The sequence below is a fragment of the Embiotoca jacksoni genome, unplaced genomic scaffold (genome assembly GCF_022577435.1).
Source record: "Embiotoca jacksoni isolate LCO1_2020_lvr unplaced genomic scaffold, fEmbJac1.0.p SCAF_15, whole genome shotgun sequence".
NCBI lineage: Eukaryota > Metazoa > Chordata > Actinopteri > Embiotocidae > Embiotoca > Embiotoca jacksoni.
The window spans coordinates 14,726,270-14,750,196 of record NW_027185285.1 but is presented as its reverse complement, the minus strand read 5'-3'; the positions used below and the strand labels follow the sequence as shown (position 1 = coordinate 14,750,196).

The window sequence follows — 23,927 nt, the reverse complement described above, 5'->3', positions numbered from 1 at the left end:
AAAAGTGGCATGTTCCACCTTTAAAGTACTCTAACGTGTGTAATTAGATGATTAATAGCACTTAAAACCTCAATAATTCTCACTCTTGTGTCTTCTGTATTTTGTCAGTTTATTTCTTTTATTTTGAAACAGCAACCGAAGAAGTTGTTTGATTAGCATTAGCAGTAACTTATAGATCTTATAGAGCTTTGACACAGGATCGGGACAGTACAGTAAACAGTGAGGCTGACAGATGAGAGCAAAATACCAGTAATGTTAGATCACGTGCTGCATTTGAGTCCAAGCGACGGACTCCGACACTAACAATAAAAGCTGTTGTATAATTAATTATACAACAGTTATTAAAAGAGTCCAATAGTCTAAATATATCTTGTAAGAGATTTTAGGTCATGAAGTGCCGCCCACTCTTTGAGCTGGACATTGTGACCTGTTTAAGTGTTGGTTACTTGGATGGAAACAGCAACAGATGTGGAACTAGCACCAAAGTGATCTCCGATTCCCGCCGCTCCACCATTTCTGCCCAGACCGGCTCTCTGGCAGGACACGGAGTTCCAGCAGTGCTGCACATTTGATCTGTCAGCCCACTTTTGAGTATCGCTGCCGGTATTATGAAAGTTGGATGACATTTTATCTTGAAATACAGCGTTTGACAGCTTGAACTGGGTTTAACAGCCCATTAATCAACATGTTGGCTTAATTTTGTTTAACAAGCTCACAAATGAATCATGAGAGAAAATTTGAAAATGTAAAAATGTGTGCATATGAAGAGATTTTTTTCAAGTGTATGCTCATATGTGCATTTTAACATGTGCAACTCAGGTGTGAGGGACTATAGGTGTGCCAGAGCTTCAGTGTGTGTGTGTGGGGAGGGGGTTATGTGTGTGAACTGTGAGCAGATGGTGTGTGTGTGCTATCTACTCAGGAAGGTCCGATTAGGAAGCGTTGATGAGTAGGGAAGGAGCAGAGCGGGTCAATGAGGATCAAACAGCCCCTGCAGTTACCATGCTGACACACACACACACACACACACACACACACACACACATACACACTCTCTCACACAAATACACACACACACACGCGCACTTCATCTGTCGTCTGGTATTCATACTGTAAATTGATAATGTTAAGTATTTATATTGAGACGTCAGGGTTTTACAAATCCCTGTGATGTGTGTGTTTGGTTTGGATGCCAGGCTGCCTGTCACCATGTGTGCATTCATGATACAGCACTTTGCGTGTGTGTGTGTGTGTGTAGGCTGGTTTACTGTGTTGTGTGTGTACATCTGGCAGGCAGAAGATGATGTTGGCAGAGCTCCCACTCGTACCCACTCTGTCCTTATATGATGTCTCATACAAAGCTTCTGTCCTTATTTGATGACTCGGGGGCGGTCATGTCCTTTTATGATGTGAGAAAATGAAGAGGGAGGTCACAGAGTGCAGAGTGCAAAGCAAAGCAAGTATTCAGCCCACAGACACACACACACACACACACACACACACACACACACACACACACACACACACACACACACACACACACACACACACACACACACACACACACACACACACACAGGCATGAAGGGAAGAGACAGCCCTCTATAACTTGTATGTGTATTATAGAGCTGGATGCTTGGGGTTCTGCTTCTAAAAGTCTTTTATTTGCTGCATAGAGAGTATTAGATGATTGGCAGTTGGAGCACTTCACGGCCTTGAGCAGATGAACATGTCCTGCTTGACTTAGCAGTGCAAAAGATAAACAGCTGCACTAGAAAATATTTGCTACTTTGACAAAATTCAAAGCCCTTGGACATAATGGAACAAGTTAATCACGACTCCCGAGGAACATTTTGGTAAGAAATGTCCAATCTTGGAGCATCATAACAATTTGTAGAAATACTCAGCGGTTCAGAGAAATTCACCTTTTAGCAGCTTGATGTCACGATGCAGGTTTATTTTATGTCAATACAAAAGAAAATAACTTAAACTATCAAGATTGATCGGGTTCATCAATATACATGGGGAGGCTATACGCACACGGGGCTACGTTCAAATGCTAACCACTTACATACATGGTTGATTCAGTAAAGAGGCAACAAGGCAGTGAAATGAATCATTCAGCACATTTGACCAAAAAACTGTTATTGCCAGTGTCACTGCTTACTGAGTGCTGCAAGTAGCTTCTGTACATCTTCTATGAGTGTCTGTTTTAAGAGTCTGACTGGTAATAGACACAAGTGTTATATTGGAATGGCCGTAGATTGAAAGTTATTGTCTGCTAGTTTAATAGAAGATATAAACACTATACAGCCAGGCAGCTGTAGCTTTAGAACATTTTTAGAAAATCTGCAAAAGAGAATAAGTTCATGTCCTTTTCTATCCACTACCATTACATAGTTATTATATCTTGGTTCATTGTGATTGCTCTTAATTCTCTAATCAGCCACTACTGCATAAGAGGGGTTATGTAAGATGAGGTAATTGAAAGAGCAGCAGTTATGTTTTTGTCTTTTTGGTATTTTGTCTTTCCAGTGGACATTGAAGCCAGATGCTTCATGGACATGATCATTTTATTCACCAATCGGTTTCCATTGCACTTTGTCACATTTTCTTTTTATCAATATACTAACTATACTCTCTTTGATACTGAACGCTGTATGATGTCACCAGCTGGCTGATGTTATTTGTGCAACAGTCTTTGGTGGGGAGATTTTGATAGCTTTTTCACTGAAAACAACGCTTGCTGTGGGAAAAAATAGAGATGACACTGAATCAAAACATTAAATTTGCAGCCAGGAAAATCATAACCGAGTTCAAAAATGCAACAAAGCTCTGTCGAGCTAAGGTTAACTGTTAAAACTTTGACAATGTTTCCTTTAGTATGTTACTCTCTATCCAATATGGTTACTTCACTGTATAACATCTTGATGGGTGCACACTATTGCCAAAGGGTGACTGATCACTCACATGATGGGAATGGTATTATTCAAAGGTCAATTTATGGGCATTTTTGGGGGTTTAGCATTTAAACCAGTAAGCAGAGGTTAAACCATCATGAAAGTGTAGTTGCAACATTCCTGTTGTGATTCTGCGGCTCATACAAGAAAACAATAGTCGACCTTAATAAAGCAGGATTACTGCATGAAGACGGACCCAGCGCCCAACACCTGCCACGGTCTTTTTCATCTCACAGTCAGGGGACAGAAAGAGGAAGGACGAGAAAGAAAAGAAACCTCGTCACCTTTCTCCTTTGCAGAACGAGCACCAATGGCACGAATAGAAGGTAGAAAGAAAGAGGGATTCAGTGGAAAAGTCAGAGGAGGGGAAAACGGGGACAGATCGATCGAGGCCAGGACAACAGGTCTACTTTCGGAAAGCACTCCAAAGACCGGCACACTGTTTTCCAGCCTCGCTGCCAGGGAGAGAGAGGAAGAAAGGAAGGGAAAAGAAATATGGTGAAGCAGGAGAAAGGGGATCGGAGTGAGGGAGGCTTCCTTTCCTCTCCCTGTCTGTGACGTGAAGCATTTCAGGTAATAAAACAACACATTCCCTCGGGTAATATTTACACTACACTCTGGTTTTCCCCAGGCTAGATATTATACAAGACAACAGCACATTAAGAAAACCGGTGAAAGTGTTGCCTTTTCCTTCCCCAACATCCTCCCAATTTTTTGCCAGGGGGTAAGAAAACAGAATCAGCAGACTGAGAATAATCCCCCTTTAAGAACCGTGTAGTCTTCTTTTACATTCACCGGCTGGCTTTAATGTTTGGCAGATGAACATATCTAATCTTTTCTGTGCATGTTCGCTTTTGCGTAGACAGTACAATGAAAAAAAACATCATGCTTTTCGGCTCCCCGCCCAAACTTTGATCTTTACAGCTGTATGTTTACAAGGAGCGAATAATACAGCAGAGTGGACGACGGTGTGAACTTCGCTTCGGGTTCTCCTAAAGTTTCACACACACACACACACACACACACACACACACACACACACACACACACACACACACACACACACACACACACACACACGCGGCTGGGGTTAAGATGGTAGAGTGGGTTGCCCACTAATTGAAAGGTTGCTTTTGTCCACATGCTGAAGTGTCCTTAGGCCAGACACTGAACCTCAAGTTGCTCCTGATGGCACCTTGCATGGCTGCTCTGCTCCATCAAGTGTGTGAATGGGTGAATGGGAAACAGTGTAAAAGCACTTTGAGCGCTTTATAAGCCGTGGGGATGCACCCTTATTATTTGCCGAGGGAGTTCACGTCCGCCATTGTTATCGCTGTGTACATTCCTCCATCAGCTGATGCAGAGGCAGCATTGGACACCATCTACTCCACTGTGTCCAAACTGCAGACTAAGCATCCCGGTGCATTTTTGGCAGTTACTGGAGACTTTAACCACACCAGTCTGGATAAAGTACTGCCAACTTTGCACCAGTATGTTAACTGCCCCACCCGGAACAATAAAACTCTGGACTTACTGTATGCTAATGCCATGGATGCATACAGTACTACTGCCCTTCCCCCCCTTGGTAGATCAGATCACAACCTGGTCCTGCTGACACCAAAGTATGTTCCCCTGGTGCAGAGGCAGCCTGTGACCACCAGGACTGTGAGGAGGTGGACACAGGAGGCTAAAGATGCCCTGCAGGACTGCTTTGAGTCCACGGACTGGGATGTGCTGTGTGGACCACATGGGGAGGACATCAATAGCAGGACGGACTGTATCACAGAATACATTAAATTCTGTGAACACACCACCGTACCATCCCGGATTGTACACTGCTTCCCCAACAATAAGCAGTGGATCACCAGTGACCTGAAAGTTCTTCTTAATAAGAAGAAAGCAGCCTTCAGGTCTGGGGACAGGGAAGAGCTCAGGAGAGTGCAGCGCCACCTGAAGGAGAAGATGAGAGAGTGCAAGGACTCCAACAGGAGGAAGCAGGAGGCCAAACTCCAACAAAACAACGTGAGGGAGGTGTGGACCGGTATGAAGGAGATTACTGGATTCAAGGGGAGAGAGAGACAACCAGGGGGCTCCCTGGAGAGGTCCAATGAGCTAAACTGTTTCTTCAACAGGTTTAGTTCACCACTCTCATCTGTCTCCTCCACACCTTACACCTCCCAAACACCTCTGCTGCCTCCCCTCTCTGCCCCCCCTGGTGAGTTGCATCGACACCTTGACACCCCCCCCCCCCCCCACGCCCCTCTCTGTGACGACTGGCCAGGTTAGGAGACAGCTGGAGAGACTCCACCAGCGCAAGGCTGCAGGACCTGACGGCATCAGCCCCGGGGTCCTGAAGACCTGCGCTGTCCAGCTGGCTGAGGTCCTACAACACCTCTTCAACCTGAGCCTGAAGCAGGAGGAAGTCCCGGTGCTGTGGAAGACGTCCTGCCTGGTTCCTGTACCGAAGAAGACGACTCCATCTGGCCTCAACGACTACTGACCGGTTTCCCTCACATCTCATGTGATGAAGGTGCTGGAGAGGCTGGTCTTGGCCCACCTCAGGCCGCTGGTGAAATCTTCACTGGACCCTCTGCAATTTGCGTACCAGTCTCATGTGGGAGTGGACGATGCCATCATCTACCTGCTGCAACGAGCTCAGTCCCACCTGGATGGAACCGGTGACTCTGTGAGAATCACTTTCTTTGATTTCTCCAGTGCATTCAACACCATCCAACCACTGCTACTGAGTGAGAAGCTGCGGGTGGTGGGGGTGGACGCGTCCACTGTCTCCTGGATCACTGACTACCTGACAGGCAGACCACAGTTTGTCCGTCTGGGCAGTGTGCTGTCTGATACGGTGGTCAGTGGTATTGGAGCTCCTCAGGGAACTGTTCTGTCTCCCTTCCTGTTCACCTTATACACAACTGACTTCCAGTACAACTCAGAGTCCTGCCATCTGCAGAAGTTCTCTGATGACTCTGCAGTGGTAGGATGTATAAGGGATGGACAGGAGGATGAGCACAGGGCAGTAGTGGAGGACTTTGTGGAGTGGGCGGGAAGAAATCACCTGTTCCTGAACGTAGCCAAGACCAGAGAGATGGTGGTCGACTTCAGGAGGAAGACGACGGCTCCACAACCGCTGAGAGTTCTGGGAGAGGTGGTGGACATGGTTGAGGAGTACAAGTACCTGGGTGTGTCCATCGACAACAGACTGAACTGGAAGACCAACATCAACGCTGTCTACAAGAAGGGGATGAGTCGACTCTTTTTCTTGAGGAAACTTCGATCAATCAATGTGTGCAGCAAGATGTTGGAGATGTTCTACCAGTCTGTTGTGGCCAGTGCATTGTACTTCGCTGGGGTCTGCTGGGGGAGCAGCATTGGAGCCGGTGACACCAACAGACTTGACAAACTGGTTAAGAAGGCCGGCTCCATCATCGGCTACAATCTGGATAGTCTGGAAAAGGTGGTGGAGAGGAGGACGCTGAACAAACTATTATCCATATTGGATAATCCTGACCACCCTCTCCACCACCTGCTGCAGGGACAGTGGAGCACTTTCTCCAAAAGATTCCTCCAGCTCCGCTGTCACAAGGACAGATACAGGAGATCATTCCTGCCAACCGCAATAAGACTGTACAATAACTCACCTCTGGCAAAATCCATCACATAACAATAACACTGTTGTCTGTGTTTCTTGGTTGTTTGTATATAATATATATATAGATATATATACTGTGCTGTATATACTGTATATACTGTGCATTTTATATTTATATTTTATATTTTTTACTGCTATTTTATTGCTTTTCTATTGTTCTATTATTATCTTATTGCTTCTGTATGCTGCTGTAGCGAAAAAATTTCCCCTCGGGGATTAATAAAGTAACTACCTAACCTAACCTAACCTAACCTAATAAGTGCATACCATTTACCATTTACACAAGTCGGTTAGCCTCACAGCTAGCATCTACAGTATATGCTATCACATCAGATACATGGCTTGAATTACCCAAATACAGTGTTCATCCATCCATCCATCCATCCATCCATCCGTCCATCCATCCATCCATCCGTCCGTCCTTCCGTCCGTCCGTCCTTCCGTCCATCCATACAAACCAAACCAAACCCTCCTACTGTTCTGCATTACACCCCCAAACACAGTGCACAGTTCACAAATCCACTTGTTTATATTTTTTATATATATTTTTATGTTTTGTATGCTAATGTTTCCTCTTTTTTTCCCCTTTGTATTTAACTGAAGTCAGTATGCCAACATCCTGACTGACAGTTAGATAAAGAAACCTCTCAAAATCCCAGCAGGCTCAACATTTTTAATTGACTGTCTAATAATTCTCAACATATTCATTATTTCTGAGTCTCCATCAGTTTTGAAGAAGTTTTGCTTCTGTGGGAAAGTTTATTTTCACACTTCCACTCGTCTGTTTAAAGCCAATGTGAATTCTGAATTGAATGGTTTTCAGGTGAACAGATGTTTCCTATTGTAGCACATTCTTTTACATTCAGTTAAGGTTCACACTGCAGAGGCTGTCGTCCCCTCCGGCAGGTCAAGGCTGGTCGAAGGTGTCAGGTGCAGTGTTCAACATTGCAGCTGCCATGTATGAAGCAGAGAAGGAGAGGGGAGACAGATGGTTTCGCCATTCGCTCTTTAGAAGATGTGTTTTTTTAAGGCATGTGTGTGTGCGTGTGTGTGTGTATCATCTTTTATTGTCTTTATCCGTGACTTCAAGCATGAAAATAATTTTTTGGTTTGGACATGAATGTATTTATATGTGTGTTTGTCTATCTAATGTGACTGCAGTTATGTGGGTGTGGAGTGTTGCAGGGTTTTTCAGCTGGATAGCGTTTCCATAACCATGGTTTCACTGTTTGTTATGTTTGCTATGATGCTGTCCAACAGTAAACACTCACACACACACACACACACACTCGGCATGGACACAGTGATATAATCACATGATTTTTAACATGAGGTATCAATAACCAGGTTTGGGTTTTATACCAGGTGTGTGCGTGTCTGTGTGTGTGGTGTGTTCAGGTCTCCAAATTGTCTACTGAGAATGATCAATGACGTCACTTTCCCCTGTGAATCCAAAGTGAACTTCTTAAAGCCTATTGTTAAGCTGGTTTTAAACTTATTTTTACTTATGCAGTTAAACTGTAACATTGTAGGTTGCAGAAGCCTGAAAGAAGAAAACACTGAAATATTAAGAACCTATTCTGTGTTACGAACTGTAAGTGGAGACTCCATTGAACTTCCTGAATGTTCTCAAATCCAATTGTCGGTGATCATTATTTTCTGTTTTTTTTGTTGTTGTTGTTGTTTTAATTATCTGATATGATGGATTTTCAGGTAAACCGCATTGACAACTCCTTCAGCAATCCTGAACATCAAAGGTCTCTCCACACAGATGTTTGTGGCGATGTTCAACCTGATGGGAAAATCAGGAAGGCCTGCAGCTGAACGAGAACGGTGCATGTTGGCATTTTGTCTCGACAAGGAAACATTGCTCTCTTTTTAGTCCAAGTTTAGTCGAACAGGAATTTATGGTTTACCAACTGTGGCGAAGGACTGCAGGCTGGTCAAACTGTCTTCTTCTGTTGGAGTGGTTTACATGTGGCAATACAAGCATGTGGAGTTTGGTATTCTCTTTCTTTCTGAAACCCAAAGGCAGATTGTTTATCTGCTCTTGCGAAAGCTGCAAATGTTAGCCTGTCCGGCTAACTACAACTAAAGCCAACCAATAACTGCATGGTTTATGAGATTTACACATTACATTGAAAAAGCTCTGCATACACTGTGTATTAGTACGGCGGTGCTATGAGAGCCTGTCCTGCTCTTTATTACATTTGAGAAACTGTTTACTGCAACAACTTAAGCGAAACTGATTCTTCTCTAAATAACTTTAAAAGTAGCGTTCAAAAATACAAACAAAATGCCAGACATAGTTACGTTCAAATGTAATGACAGTTACTAAAAGAACCTCCTACAATACTATGCTGGCTTAGTCAGCTGTCAAAGTATAGCTGACCAAATCTCTTCAACATTTGTGATTTCAGTTGACATAATTGGTGTCTGTGACTGTCTGAAATAGGAAAAGCAAAATTTCCTCAGAGTTTTGATGTTAAATCAAAAGTTGCATTGACAAAAAATGTAGGCTATTGCTAAAGGCCACAGCTTGTTGTGTGTCTGTGTAATCCACCAAACCGTATCCAAGGTGGATTTTTCCTGTGACTTGAGAAAAGCAGATGCACTGAGTCACAAAGGTCCTTCTCCAAGACGTTACATAAACGGTGGGTGTGCCCATTTTCCTGTCACATAACTGGGCCACATAGAAGCAGGGTTTATGGCGTGGTGGCTAGTAGCCACGACGTTATGTGAAAAGGTCATGGTTGGTGGCTGTTAAACAGACACACCGTGTGTGTGTGTGTGTGTGTGTGTGTGTGTGTGTGTGTGTGTGTGTGTGTGTGTGCGTGCGTGCGTGCGTGCGTGCGTGCGTGTGTGTGTGTTTTGCTCTTTTTTGGGAAGAAGCCAGTCATTGTATGGAGCGTATCAGTAACCAACCAACACCCCCCCTCCCCCAACCCCACCCACCCAACACACACACACACACACACACACACACACACACACACACACACACACACACACACACACACACAGACACACACACACAACACAGAGATTGATGCAATGCAAGTTAGTGGATGCCTATCAGATTCTATGGCACACTCACAACAAGTACACAACACACACACAATCACACACACACAGGATGTAGATCTTGCCTTTGAAAGCTCTCGTGTTTTGTGTGTCAGAGAGTGTTTGACTGAATCCCTGCATTTAGCATCCAGAAATAGCCTGTTAGGAAATCAATGTTCCTCTCGCAGTGGCTCTGGGAGCTGTCTCCTCTACAATAGAGGGACTGTCCTGTTTCCTGCACCCTAGAGGGACTTTGTGTGTGTGTGTGTGTGTGTGTGTGTGTGTGTGTGTGTGTGTGTGTGTGTGTGTGTGTGTGTGTGTGTGTAAAGAGGGCAGTAGAAAGGGAGAGTGCAGGCTCATCTTTGCTGTGCCTCAGTTCTGCAGTGTCAGCTGACAGGACACCAAACTACGAAGGGGCTGAAGATGAAAAATAATGAGGCTGAAAGCAGCAGAATGTTGTGTTAGTAGACTTAATACAGTCTCACACTTGTATGTGTGTGTGTGTGTGTGTGTGTGTGTGTGTGTGTGTGTGTGTGTGTGTGTGTGTGTGTGTGTGTGTGTGTGTGTGTGCAGGGGTCTTTTACTTCAAGCCACAGTGTCTGTGTGTTTTTGTGTGTCAGCAATAAACTCAATGTAAATCAAACTTCCTTCACTCTCTGACTTCCTTTACTTCTTACCAAATTACTCCAAAGCTGTGTGGGTGCAAGTAGGCATTACTGTGTGTGTGTGTGTGTGTGTGTGTGTGTGTGTGTGTGTGTGTGTGTGTGTGCGTGCGTGCGTGCGTGCGTGCGTGCGTGTGTGTGCGTGTGTGCGTGCGTGCGCGTGCACGCGCGTGTCATAACATGAAGTAAGTCATCGACCTAACCTGTGACATTGCTCTGATAGCAGCAAGCCCTCTGAGAGAGTGAATCAATGACATCATCACTGTTAGACTGAAACCGAACTTATCAAAAATGAAGAGCTGGATACTACAGTCAGAGATGGTTCACCTTTTTTTATGAAAGTTGTTGGTCCCATAGATCCTAGCCTTCCTCTGGCCGAGACGCACATGAATGGGATGAAATAAATTAATGGATCAAAATCTGATAAGAACAATAATCAATAATCATTTTGTGTTGTGTGATTTTCATGCATATGAAAATATGTTTTACAGGTGCTTCTTTTCCAGTTATTCCGTACGGGAACAATACTTTTTGGGGCAGTGTGCATCATGTGATGACTGAGGTTATGCGGTTTGCCAAATGGTTGCACAGCCCAGTACTGTTCCTGGTGACTTCATTCCCTCCCACTTTGCTGTGTGAGGTCACACTTCTAGTTGTAGAAGGCTCCTCACAGGGTGTAACAAAGTGGGCAAACTGTGGGATGCCCAGAAACATCTGTTACCATGAGTTGTTATATTTGTCTAGCTATTTAATTTTATTGTTGTTTTTTTATGGGTTTTTACTCCTTCATTGATGATCTTTAATTGGTGGAGGTTTTCCTATTTGTAAAACTGCTATAAATTTGATTTAACAACATCAACACAATGCAAATGGGCACCTGTGGGCGAGGCAGTTGTAGAAAACATTAATGCGCGTGTGCAGTGGGCTGCACAATACAGAAGCAAATCCAGAAGCTAGAACATGTTTTGGCTCATGAACCAGGTGGGCTACTTCATTCCACTGAGCCGGCACCAGTTCTCCTTAAAGGACCCGTATGTAGGATTAAGGGGACTCTCGGCAGAGATGGAATAGTATAATCACCTGAAACTAAGACTTTTATTACTTCGGAGTCTTCTACATATCTACAATCTGCATAGGGTGTCAGGTCGTCTTCACTAGGGCCCACCAGTGTTGCACTGCTATGTCTCTACAGTGGCCCAGAATGGACAAATTAAACAGTGACCCGAGAGTGGCCGTTGTGTGAGTTCTTTGGCCAGCGTAGATTGTCTTACACACTTGGGAGCGGAGGGTGAGGTGACGGGTATTCAGTTTGTTGAAATCTGCAACACTAGAATCCATAAATCCCACACAATATTCATTTAATATGTCCATACAAACATACAAGTTTATTTTTTAGTAACAACCAATGATAACAAACCATAACAAAGTCTGGTTGTTTGGGTTCATGCTGTATCACCGTCCATATGAATATCATCTGTGCTTTTCCTTTGACGAGTCCTCTTGCAGACTTTCAGAGTCCGTGTTGTTTAATGCAAAGACATATTTGCAGCATCACCATCTGCACTCAAGTGTGACGTATTTGAAAAGTCAGTTCAAATTTATCCATAAAGAGCATTTAACAAACATGTCACTCACGATGCTTAACACGAGTCCGAAAAGATGCTACACTGTCACGTACTGCTCTTTCAAATAAGCACATACAGCTTATGTAACATTTTTTCTGACTTTAACAAAAAAAAAATTGTAATCTGATTAAGAAAAAAATATAAAGTAATTCTTTTTAGCTCATTTTTCATGCCGGTTGAAAATTCGGTCTGTTTTTATAATATCTCTATCTCAAATTAAATGTGAGTTCCTTTTAAATAATCCCCTCTATTTGCAACCACACACAGCAGAAAGCACGGTCAGAAAGACGTAAATATTCTGAATGACAGACACAGTCAAGTATTATTATGACGAGGCCCTGAACTCGAAGAGATGACATGCTTTTGTGCGAACAGCGGGCGAGAAAATATGGCGACAATACGACTCATAATGAATAATATCTTTGCTTACATTCAGGGAAAATGGGAGAGAAAAAGAGAATGTTCTTTTGTTGGCTTGAAGATGTAATAAAAAGTAACTGTCCCATATACACAACGATGCTGTAAACATAAACATGAAATGTAACACCATTATTGCTCATAAAAAAAAGCCAAAACTGGTTATTTACCAACAGCAAAAATCAACTAATGTTCCTTTTTATTTGCGTTTCAGAGCTCCTCGGATCTGCAAAGAAAGTGAATGTCAACTTCCAGGATACAGATGGGTGAGTTTCCCTCCCTTTTTCCTCCCGTGCGCCTCTCATCCATGTCCACGATCGTTGCCACGGTTCTGCCTTTGACTTTGTTGGGTTTCCTGTTTTACTTTGAAATCACTTCACCCCTTGTGTCTGTTTTGCTCCTAATGTTTTCTTCCCGCCCGTTCTTGTGCTCACCCGTGTTTCTTTAGCCCATCAGCACTCTGTGGGTTCAGTTCGACCTCTCCCCCCTTCTCACCTCCAGCCAGATTGTCTGTGTTCATCATCGCGAGTTTGCAGCTTTCCAGCCACTTTGTTTCCCTTTTGTTTTGAAATACTTTTGCCCGTTCCTGGTTTCTCTTTGTTAACCTGCAATTCGAAGTAAAGCTCACTTTTGCTCGGACGACCTACCTCAGCATTATGTGTTTGGGTGTAAAACATAATTGTTCCTCACTTTCTCCGTCGCCTTGCCATCCCTGCTCTTCCCCCCCCCCTTTCAGCATTCATCCCATCATTCGCTGCCCCCCCCCACCCACCTACCCGCCGCCCCACACACACACACCCACTCCGGTCCCATTCATATATGAAAGCTGTATTATCATGGTAGTTTGACTTCTGTGTCCATAGTATTAAAGGCTGGAGGATTAGCCCACATACCACTCAGCAGAAGTGCGGACTAAAATGTCATGTTTATTTAAGTGAGTGAGACATTGTGAGAGTATTAATGGCATGATTTCATGATATTAGGTGATACATACATGCCTCCTGATCTCTTTGCTCCCACTTTGTCATTAAAAGCCTCACACAGTATGATGCAACGTGTCCGTGAGAGCTCCTGTTCGTGAGTCGCAGCTTGAAACACACAAAACAATAATAAACAAAACATGAAATGGAAGAGCTGTGGCCCATATCCATGCAATCTGGTTTCATTATGTAACCGGGAATGTTTAACAGAAACAGACTACATTTTATTTTGTGTTTAATTTTTCGAACAAAAGGCAGCGCAAAAACAAAACAAGTTCAGAATGTGAAGTTGTTTCTAACCATGGTGAGACTTCATCGTGACTGGCAGCTAAAGCAGACAGACAGAAGAAACAAGAGGGCCGACATGCTGGTGCTTCCACTCAGGGGTTGACATGGCTAACAATAAAAGGACTGATTGACATGTAATGGGATACTTCTCACAAACACGTACAAAACATGTTGTCAGTCTCTTTCGAATATTTTACACGTTGATCTTGTCGCAATCTGAAGGTGAAGGTCAAATTCTCCGTGCAGTTTATTTAATTGATAATTGCAGTTTAGTCATCCTTTGTTGGCTGCTGCTAATTCTAATAAGTAGTTCCAAAATATATTTTTCCCGGGCAACGAATTTGTGGGAGATTTTACTTCGATCGAATGTGGCAAAAGAGCAATCTATTCCAAGAATAGAAATGTTCTTAGTAATCTCTTGACAATAAGAATGAATGCATTTCAATTTTAGAGTCACAAAATATTGTATTATGTTCCAACAGAGCCTCGAGTTGCTAGCTGTTAGTCTTAATCTGTCGTCCCTGTGTTTCATTCCAGTCATCCTCAGATATGAATGGACCTCAGCAGTGTAATTATTGAAGTTTTGTACTGTTTTTGTACTTGTATTTATATACAATATAATTTTTTCAGTCTTTATCGTGATTTCAAGGCTTCAGAGCACAACCACTTTGGTCCCCATTGCAAGACCACATAAAGGCTATTTTGGTCTATTGGTCTGGTATATAAGTCACGGAATGATTTGATTTATGAATGCCTTTGCAATTACCAGATCAACTAATCCGACTACCAATGATATTTTGTAGTCCTTTTAGGTTTGTGTAATCAGGAAATATGGAAGCAGATGAACCGGATTCAGGAATTAAACCAGATAAGAAAAGGTTCTTCAGACACTCCCAGGAAGAGGAAGGACAAAAGATGTATTCAAGGCCTTTATTTAGTCAGTAATGTTTGTCCAAATGATTGTCTGCACTGTACTGGGCTATAAAACTGACTGGAGTTTTTTATTGACAGTACACTGGAAATAACCAATAATGACAGAACAATATTGCAAAATGTGGTGAAATAACTTATGAAATAATGTGTGCAGTGCTATATATAGGCATATCCATGAGAGTTGATTATAACTAAACTAACCTGGATATATTAAGGCAACAAACATTAAAACAGGCTTTCTTTTGCGGCTGTTTTTTAGCCTGTCGTCCCTCTGATGGATTCTGTTCTTTCTACTCTCAAACAACAAATTAAAATTCCTGTTTGTATTCCCACCACATCTGAACAACCAATGATGGAATAAAAAAAACAAAAAACAATGCCATATGAAACACACTTCTAAGAAAACAAGGATGCAGATTCATCATGTTATTCGTCCTCTTAGTCTTCTCTGATGTTTGAGCTGGATTCAATTAAAGAATGCAAAGGAGACATGAAGAGGTGGACACAGGGGCTGAAAATGTCTGAGTGTTTGATTGTTCTCGGTGCTTCAGAACGTAACAGCCATGAAACTTTCAGAAAATCAACTATTTCTATTGGTGACTCACTTTCAGCACTCATCACCATCACCATGTTCAACACCATCATTGTCATTCACTCGCTAGTTCTCTCTCTCAGCTTGTGTTCGTGCTTTCTGATGCGCCACTGCTCCTCCACATCGATACTAGTAGCGCTCAGTCCCTGTAGTTAATGCGTTGTCTATGTCTAACCAATAGCCCCCAGATAGACCTACAAAGTCCCTAAAGTTTTCCGAACCTTCAGACGGTTTTACCTGAGAGCACAGACTTACTTCAACACCTGGAACTAACTTTCAGACTCAAAATCTAGTTCCTGGTTCCTCTGGTTGAATCATGGCATTTACTCCTGTGAATCTTTGAAGTGTGCAAGTGTCGAAGTGCAACTTTTTTCATTAGACGCCACATCGTTTGTAATTTACAAGCATTATATATGAGGCTGTGCTTTACTCATTTGAACTAACAGCACACTAATCTGAATAGTGCTTATTAGGGAAATAAAAAATCATTCACTTGTATTACAGACAAACTAATACGACTAGTTTTTCTACACATCTGAAGAGACAAAGTAAACATTGAATTATATGCAATTTATGTCAACTGTTTATAAATACAGACACGTCTACTCATTCAATGGTTTTCTTTATTTGTGTTATTCTCTACATATAGAACAATACTGAGGACATCAAAACTATGAAATAACACATGCAATTTGCTCAACTGTGTTAGCACTCTTAACACATACAAAAGTCGCTCTCTTAACCAGCTTCACGAGGTCGTCAATTGGAGCTTTTCCAATTTGTGGAAGGGGGTTCCCACATATGCTGAGTACTTTTTGGCTGCCTTTCTTTTACTCTGCACTCCAACTCATCCCAAACCAACTCAGTTGAGTGAAGGTTCAGGTGATTGTGGTGGCTGGTTCGTCTGTCGCAGCACTCAATCACTCTGCTTCTTGGTCGGATAACCCTTACAGAGCCATGCTGGTTAAGTGTTGCCTTGAATCCAACAACATCAGAGTTCCCCCTCCGGGCTTCTCTGTGGGAACCACACATACGGATACCATCCGTTCACCTTCTCTGCGTCGCAATAAGACACTGGGGCTGGAACCAGAAATTCAAAGTTGGACTCCTCGGACCAAAGTCCTCTGGTGTCGTGTCCACTCCCTGTGTTTCTTGTGAGAAGCAGTTCTCTTCGTCTTCTTGGTCTCCCACAGTTGTGGTTTCTTTGCAGCAGTTTAACAATGAATGCCTGATTCTCATGGTCTCCTCCCATCAGTTGATGTTGAGATGTGTCTGCTGCTTGAACTCTAAGAAGCATTGACGTGGGCTCTAATATGAGGTGCGATGAGATGAGATGCTAACGCAACCGCAGGACAACACAACTGATGGTCTCTAACACATTACAGCAAGAAATTCCACCAATTAAGTTTTGCCAAGGTTCATCTGTTAACTGTAAACCATTCCTGGTGACGATGTCCTGAAGTCGGCTGAGAGAATGTGCACAGCTGTTCGTAAAGCAAATGGTAGCTGTGAATCTTTTCCACTGCCAGTACCAGCTTGGCTCGACTCTACTCACTTTGATGGTTTTACATCAGGCAAAAGTTGTGGATAGCATCTGGTACTATATTTTTTTTATCACCAAGTGGTGCAGAGCCGATACAATAAAGTTAACGTGAAAACACTGCCGATCAGTTATTGGTCAGAGAGAATCAATCAAGTGTGTCGATACGCACATCCCGATAAAACTGTCAAACTCTCCTGTTTTCTTCAGCAGTCTTCTGTCTTGTCGTGTTTTTGCTGTTACAAACAGCCACATACCTCGTAAGAAGAACAGCATCTGATCTGTCCTCTATTGTTCATGTGTGTGTTGCGTTGAAGATGATGTCACAGCAGCTCAATGTGGTGAAGTTATAGTCACAATGCCACCTTAGAAAGCTATGGAAAACAAAATCCAGTGAAGTCCCTGGTACCAAAAGTAAGAGATGAGTAGAGTAGAACTGGTTTAGTTTAGTGCTTATGCAAAAAAGGCCTAAGATATGAAGAATATTTCATTTTTTGTTACATTTTGTTGTTTACTACATACTTCCATGTGTTATTTCACAGTTATTGATGTCTTCAGTTTTGTTCTCTAGTGTACAAAATAGTAAAAGTGAAGAAAAGCCCCTGAATGAATAGTTAGGCTGGTACCGCACGTTCTCAAATGAATTTCAACAAAATCAAAAACATTCATTTTGGATGAAAACTGTTCATTCCTTCAGTCGAGGAGGATCTCTGCTGAGGACCAGCGGAGCTGTTCCAGATGCTGATGGTGGCCCTCAGTTTTTCCATCAATCTGGCGCATCAGCTCATCCATGATACATGATTGTCTTAGCAGTGCAGCAGGAAACAACAAAAGATAGAAATGCAAATTCCTTGAAGCCTGAGTCACGCCAGCTTTAGCCCTAATGAGAATCATTTGAAACTGAGCTAAATGAGAGCAAACTGTGCTGTGGTATCTGTAAAGATAAAGATTAAAAGTAATCCTTGTAGAACAGCTTTTACACTCTAAGTGAAACTGAACAGTGTAATCTAATTAGTTTGTTTACTGTTATTGCCTCTTTTCTCCCTAATTCCTCCCAGAGTATTAAGTGCCGGCTGATAGTAACATGGCTGGTATGTTTGTCGACTGTACAAATAAGTCATGAATATTGTTTCTGATAGAAATGCATGGATCAAGTTAAATGGTAATGAGTCTGCACAAGCGTATTCATTTTAGATTCATTTACTCCTCTTGGCAGTCGCTTGGAGACTTGTAATGAACTCACTCTGTAAAAAAAAAAAAAAAAAAAAAAAAAAAAAATCTCCTAATTGGCAGCTTCCCGAGTTTCCTCCTCTGCTGTGTTTCCCGAGTGTTGTCAGTCAGCTGGTGTTGCACCGTGATTAAAAACCGCAGGAATCCAACAAACGCTGGTCAGTAGTTTTGTGTTATTAAGTTAATTAGAAAACAGAGTGGTGTCTAAGGCAGGGTAGAGTATGTTGGAGAGAAATGAATGGAGAAGGAGAAGGCTCGTCACATATACACGATAGGTCATAGTGTATTCCTCAAGAGAACGGAGACGCGACAACATAGCCCTCAGAGCCTACAGAGAATGAAGGTTCCTCTTCATAACCTTGACGAGGGTACCTGTGAGAGTACATTACAAAACAGCTCCACTGCATTTACACTGTAAATGCTCTGTGGTGGACGAGGCGTCGACGTTTACTGTGAAAAAGGCCTAGAAAATATACTCGAAGAAAGAAGGCTTTTCTGGAAATCAACATGAAGAGACAAAGAGAATACATGGTTCTGTGCAAAAGCTTTAAAGCTTTTAAAGTGAGAATTATTTCATAAATAATCCCATGAATAGTATTTATTTAGCAATAAAATTCATATGAAGGTCTTTAAACAGGCTGCCTCTGTGTCTTCTGTCTCTTTTTGTAATCCCAGACTGACTCCATGATGTTGAGATCAGGGCTCTGCAGGGGTCAGACTGTCTGCTGCGGGACTCCTTGTTCTTCTCGTGGCTGTATTTAGCTCTTCATGTCTAATGCTGGATGTCTGAACTCGGTGTCCCGCTGCTGAATTAGTTTCAGACCAATTCTCTGTGATGGTATTAGATGAGGGATAACAACGTAAACATATAAAGTGCCAAAAATATTTGCACGGTACTGTATGTCAAACCATAGACTGCATATAAAAAATAGGTATTGAAAAGTGAACGCACTGCGAGAGTGCTGCAAAGTGCTTTACCACTGTGGGCAGCCAGGGGGCAGGCTACTAAAGGTGTGCTTGGGAGTGTTCCTGTTTTAACTGACATGCCTGGGGAGCAGTCAGCTTGCTGGTAATGATCAAATGTAAGACAGTAAACCACAGTGGTGTTTTGTAGTGAAAGCAAATATTAAGCATCTGTAAAGGAAACTAAGGAATTTAAGTAGGGTTAGTGCATTAGCAATACAGAGGTTTGTATAGAATTTAATATTTATTATCTTAAAAGATGTTTTATCTTGAGTTTGAATATTTTCATTTAATTTCAATCCATTTTTTTCTAAGCTGTTTTATAAAGATATTTGTAAATTCTTTGGCTGAAGAGAGTATGAGGGTGGATCAATACGTTCCGGGACGTGCACGGAGACGGAGGAAGCAATAACCCTAATGAGCAAGTGCTACAAATTTTGTAGCTTAATCGAAATTAGCACCCACAAAACAAACTGTCAAACTGTGGAAATTGGCCACGTAGATCCTGAAAATGCTTGAGGAAGCTTATGGCAATCAAGCATTCGTGTTTCCGAGGGACAGGACGTCACCGTTTCTTTGACGATCGTAGGGTTGAGCGGCGTGAATTCGTCCCTCAGCGTCAAACTGTCCAAATTCTACTGAGACGTTCTGATGCGTCTGAAGGAAAACATTCACTGCAAATAACCTGAACTGTGGCGCGATGGGTTCTCCAACATGACAATGCGCTGACAACTCACAAATTTATCATGCATAACACAAACATGGCTCCCCCACCACGCCGACTCGCCGGATTTGGCTCCCTGCTTTTTCTTTATGCTCCCCAATAACTTGTCAGAGGCGTTGATCTGCACTTTGCTCAAGTTTCAGGTGCGTAATAATTTGCTGACACATTCGGACCACTGCTCACAAAAGTATGTTTAAGTCAGGTGCTGATTTTGATCAAGCGAGGGTTTACTCACAAAGGTTATAGCTTCTCTGTGCACGTCACGATGCGGCCCACTGTTCGAGTGCAACAGCAACAATCTCAGAACTGGTTGATCCTCCTTCGTAGTGGACAAATGATACACTGAGGACAGAATGTTTAAAACGGTTTACGATCTTGTACAAGACCGGTGATTCAGCAGAAAACCACTGCTGGATCTCTTTTCAGGTCAGGTCCATGTTGGACTGTACCACTTTGAGGGTGGGTCACTTGTTTGGTTCCCCTGCTGTGAACTAGGTTGTGACCCAACCAGTTTGTGTGTTCGAAAGGGGAAACAGTCTCGAAATACAAGTGGCCTTATCTGCCAGCTAATTCTGATACATTGCTTAATATTAAACAGCTCAGGCCTACCGGGACTTTTCTCAGTCCTTCTAATTACAGCTCCACAACTGTTTCCATGTGCCCAGAAAGCACAGGAGCCTTAATAGAAACAGTTATCAGCTAATTGATATCACTGAATACCCCAAAACAGACTGATAACACTTTCTGTCATCAGCTCTGTTTTGGGGTTTTCTACATTCGCTGATTCTGCAGAGACTAAAAGTGGAAAAAAGAGACTTTTAAAACACATCCGTTCTTGAAAAAAAAAAAGGTTCTATGCTAAGTGATTGCTGCCTTAAAAAATTATATTATTATGAGATGCTTTTTAACATATGAGTCATCTTCGCACGTTGCTAAAAGTAGTTTTTTTTTTTCCACATCACCACCATGACGTTTTAGATACAAAAGAAGTTTATCCAAAATAGATGGTCAACTTGTTAAAAAAAACATAACCAACCAGAAATATTGTCCCCTAACGTGACAGGCTCCTAGAGGAACAGGACTCAGTGGAGGTATTGATGATGTGTGGATCTTTATTGAAACTGGGACACACACACATTTTCTGTACAGGCAGAGTGACACACACTGATTTGCAAACAACAGAAACTCATGACAGTGTGATATATGAGCCGGGAGGTGTCACCCACACACACACATACACACACACACGCATACACACACACACGCATGCACAGAAATGTGTGAAGAGCACACGTTGACAGGTTTACATGTGGTTTGGCACAGAGGCGGCTCGTCTAAATTGCACGCCAGCAGATGGGAGAGAAGAGTGATAAGACAGACTGTCATCTGTCTTTTCTTCCTCCCCCTCTGCCCAGTACTTGATTGTTGGAGCGCTGTGCATTTTGGAACGCCTCGCCGGCATGAGAAATCTCTCACTGCTGAAAATAGGTCAAACTGTGTGTGTCTCTACATGTGTGTGTGTGTGTGTGTGTGTGTGTGTGTGTGTGTGTGTGTGTGTGTGTGTGTGTGTGTGTGTGTGTGTGTGTGAGAGACAGGTGAAAACGACCAGTGTAAAGCTCAAAGCAAAACTACATGAAAAGATTACGTGTGTCCTACATTGGGGTTGATCAAGCCACTTGAAGATGCATGCATTCTGTATATAGATGGATGTATGAAAATACAGAGACAGAGGGACGGAGAGGAAGAAGACGAGCAGACTTTGGGAGGATCACAGAGAAAGAGAGAAATAAACAGAGGCAGCTGGTGAGAGGAAGTGAAAAAAACAAGACATGAAAGTGAGTTTGGTTTCTGAAATGGTATAATGTGGATTCAGGAGCAGGTGCAGTCGTGTCTCTGTGTGCGGGTTTTACTCTGGTGTATTTGTAGTTAGTTAGCGTCTAATGTTTTCAAAGAATGGTGGAGCAGGATTTAGATACTTGTTAAATACAGAGCTCGCAGCCAGTTAGCTTACCTAGCTCGTCTTTAACATAGAAATGTAAGACTGATTCGTTGTTGCTGTTTCTTGGTTAAGTACAGCAACTTCCTGGAGTCTCTGCTGGTAGCATAAAGACAACAGTTTGAAATTGAATGGTGTCAGCCGAGATAACGATTTTAGGGTTCAGGGTAGCTGTTTCCAGCACCAGCAAAACTCCTTCACATTTCGATAACAATTTGTGAGCAATTTATGGTGTTTAAAAATCGACCTTACAAACAATCAATAGCTTTCTGCTCACGGATGGCGAACGTTTCTGCACTCTGTGACTTTTCAGAAGTTAAAAATTAAGCAGAGAAACAATCAAAACATCCATTCTTCAATAAAAAATGTTTTTCTGCGTAGAGATTAATGCCTCTAAGTTAAATATCTGCTTGTTGCTTGACAACAAGATTTCATAAAAATGTACTGGTCCAGACTGAAAAATACTTGAATACACAAAAACCCCTGTAAATCCCTTTAAATTATCTTTGGACAGAGACATGCTAGTTGCTCCTTCTTGTTTACAATCTTTGTGATAATCACTACGTCCACAAACAAATACCAAACAACTAAGACAATTCTATATGAATAAATACTACCCCGACCAAAACATAAGGGTGTCGGTAAAAGAGTGCAACAAAATCTTGGGGCGTCCAATAGGAATGGTGAAGACACCAGTCGGATTCTATTGGTGAGCTTTACTGCCTGCTATCCTTGTATTTCCTGTCTATAATTTATACTGAATGACGCAAAATCCAAAACAAGTCACCCATATTACACGTGACAGGTGATCTGTGCAAGCACATTCAACTTTTTTGTTTTGTTTTTGTTTTGTTTCATGGATTGTTTTTGTCGTCTATCACGACGCACACAACTAGTGACAGTTGTTTCTCTCCATAACAGGGAAACCCTCAAGACCACAGATGAAATGAAAGACTAGATCAGCTGTAAAATGGCCACAGCTCTTTCAGGCCTTTGGATTGGTTTTGGGAATAGGAAGCAGGAGATGGGACGGATTTACAGAGGGAAAGAGAAGAAGAGGTTAGAGACGAGGAGGGGAGGATAAATAGGATGGAGTTGTGGAGTAGTGAAGCAGAGAGATTGTCAGCTGGTTGAAGAGGAGGAAGGAGGGATGTGGATAGAGAAGGAAAGAGAGAGAGAGAGAGATGGATTTGCGGAAGAGGAGAAGGAGGGTATAAATATTGCATGTTAGGTTTTACTACTTGACAAAAGCAAGGGCTTCCCTCACTTCCCCCCATACATGCACCCCACTGACACCCCCCCCCCCCACCCCCCCCCCCCCCCCCCCCCCACACACACACACACACACACACACACACATAGCGGTGTAATGATATCCCTGACGATATCCCCTGGAGGGAAAGTGAGGGGAAGAGCCGCTGCTGAGATGTCTGCTCTGTGAATGTTGTGCTGCTGTTACACACCCCTCAGCCGAAATAATTCAAGGATGATGACGTCTTCACTTCTTATTTTATTCAAAGGTTTAATCACAATTATTCCAGCTGAGGAGTTTTTACAATGCTGTCTTGGCTTTTCTGTCAAATTAATCCGTCTCCACCTTCCTGAGCACAACTGCAGCCAATCATGTTGCAGTCTGTGTACTATGTGGCACACAAGGGACTTGTGTTCCCCGACTTCAAGCCGCGGATCGCAGCCCGAGGGTCCCAGTCCAAAACTGGTTCAGTATCATTCTGAATAACAACAAAAAATGTTTCTGTGGAATATGGTGCAACAGGGCACTTTTATTTTGAAGGACTGTTTCCTGTTTCCCATTGCAGGATTGCAGTGATTTTCATGTTGCTTTTGAAGCCTTCACTTGATGCAGAGCTTCTAAATTAAAAAAAAAAAAACTTTCAGCCCCAGCTTCCTGTTTCTGTCAGTACACAACCATTCTAATCCAACATTAGCTTTCACCTTCAAAACCTACATTTACATTTTGGATTTCTATCTGCAACATGAATTATTATGTAGTACATGTATTAAAAAAAGCGTCCATATGAGACGAGTGGAAGACTCGTTCAGAATGGACAGAGACTCGTGTGCACCAGCACAGGAAACACTGTGTTCTCATTTTCTGATGTGTTCTGCTGATTTGGATCCTTTGGGAATGTAAACTAGAAAATATGATATTGATTTCACAGGTGCACTCTGCAGCCTTGTTTGGGTCAATCTTTTTAATGATGATGTATTGCAGCAGTTCCCAGGCTGCGATCAAGGAACCGCCGGGTCCAGGAGGAGAGGAAAAAAATGTGGC

The 23,927-nt window shown here is 42.6% G+C and overlaps 1 protein-coding gene across 7 annotated transcripts in view; it reads left to right on the top strand.

Annotated features, from left to right (window-relative positions):
- caskin1 (CASK interacting protein 1) overlaps window positions 1–23,927 on the top strand; it is a 111,380-nt gene that overhangs the window by 43,243 nt on the left and 44,210 nt on the right. For all 7 annotated transcript variants that reach the window (XM_069149835.1, XM_069149841.1, XM_069149838.1 and 4 more), the window contains exon 2: window positions 12,603–12,654. In XM_069149835.1, coding sequence (XP_069005936.1) covers window positions 12,603–12,654 — 52 coding nt within the window. The remainder of the gene's footprint in view (window positions 1–12,602; window positions 12,655–23,927) is intronic.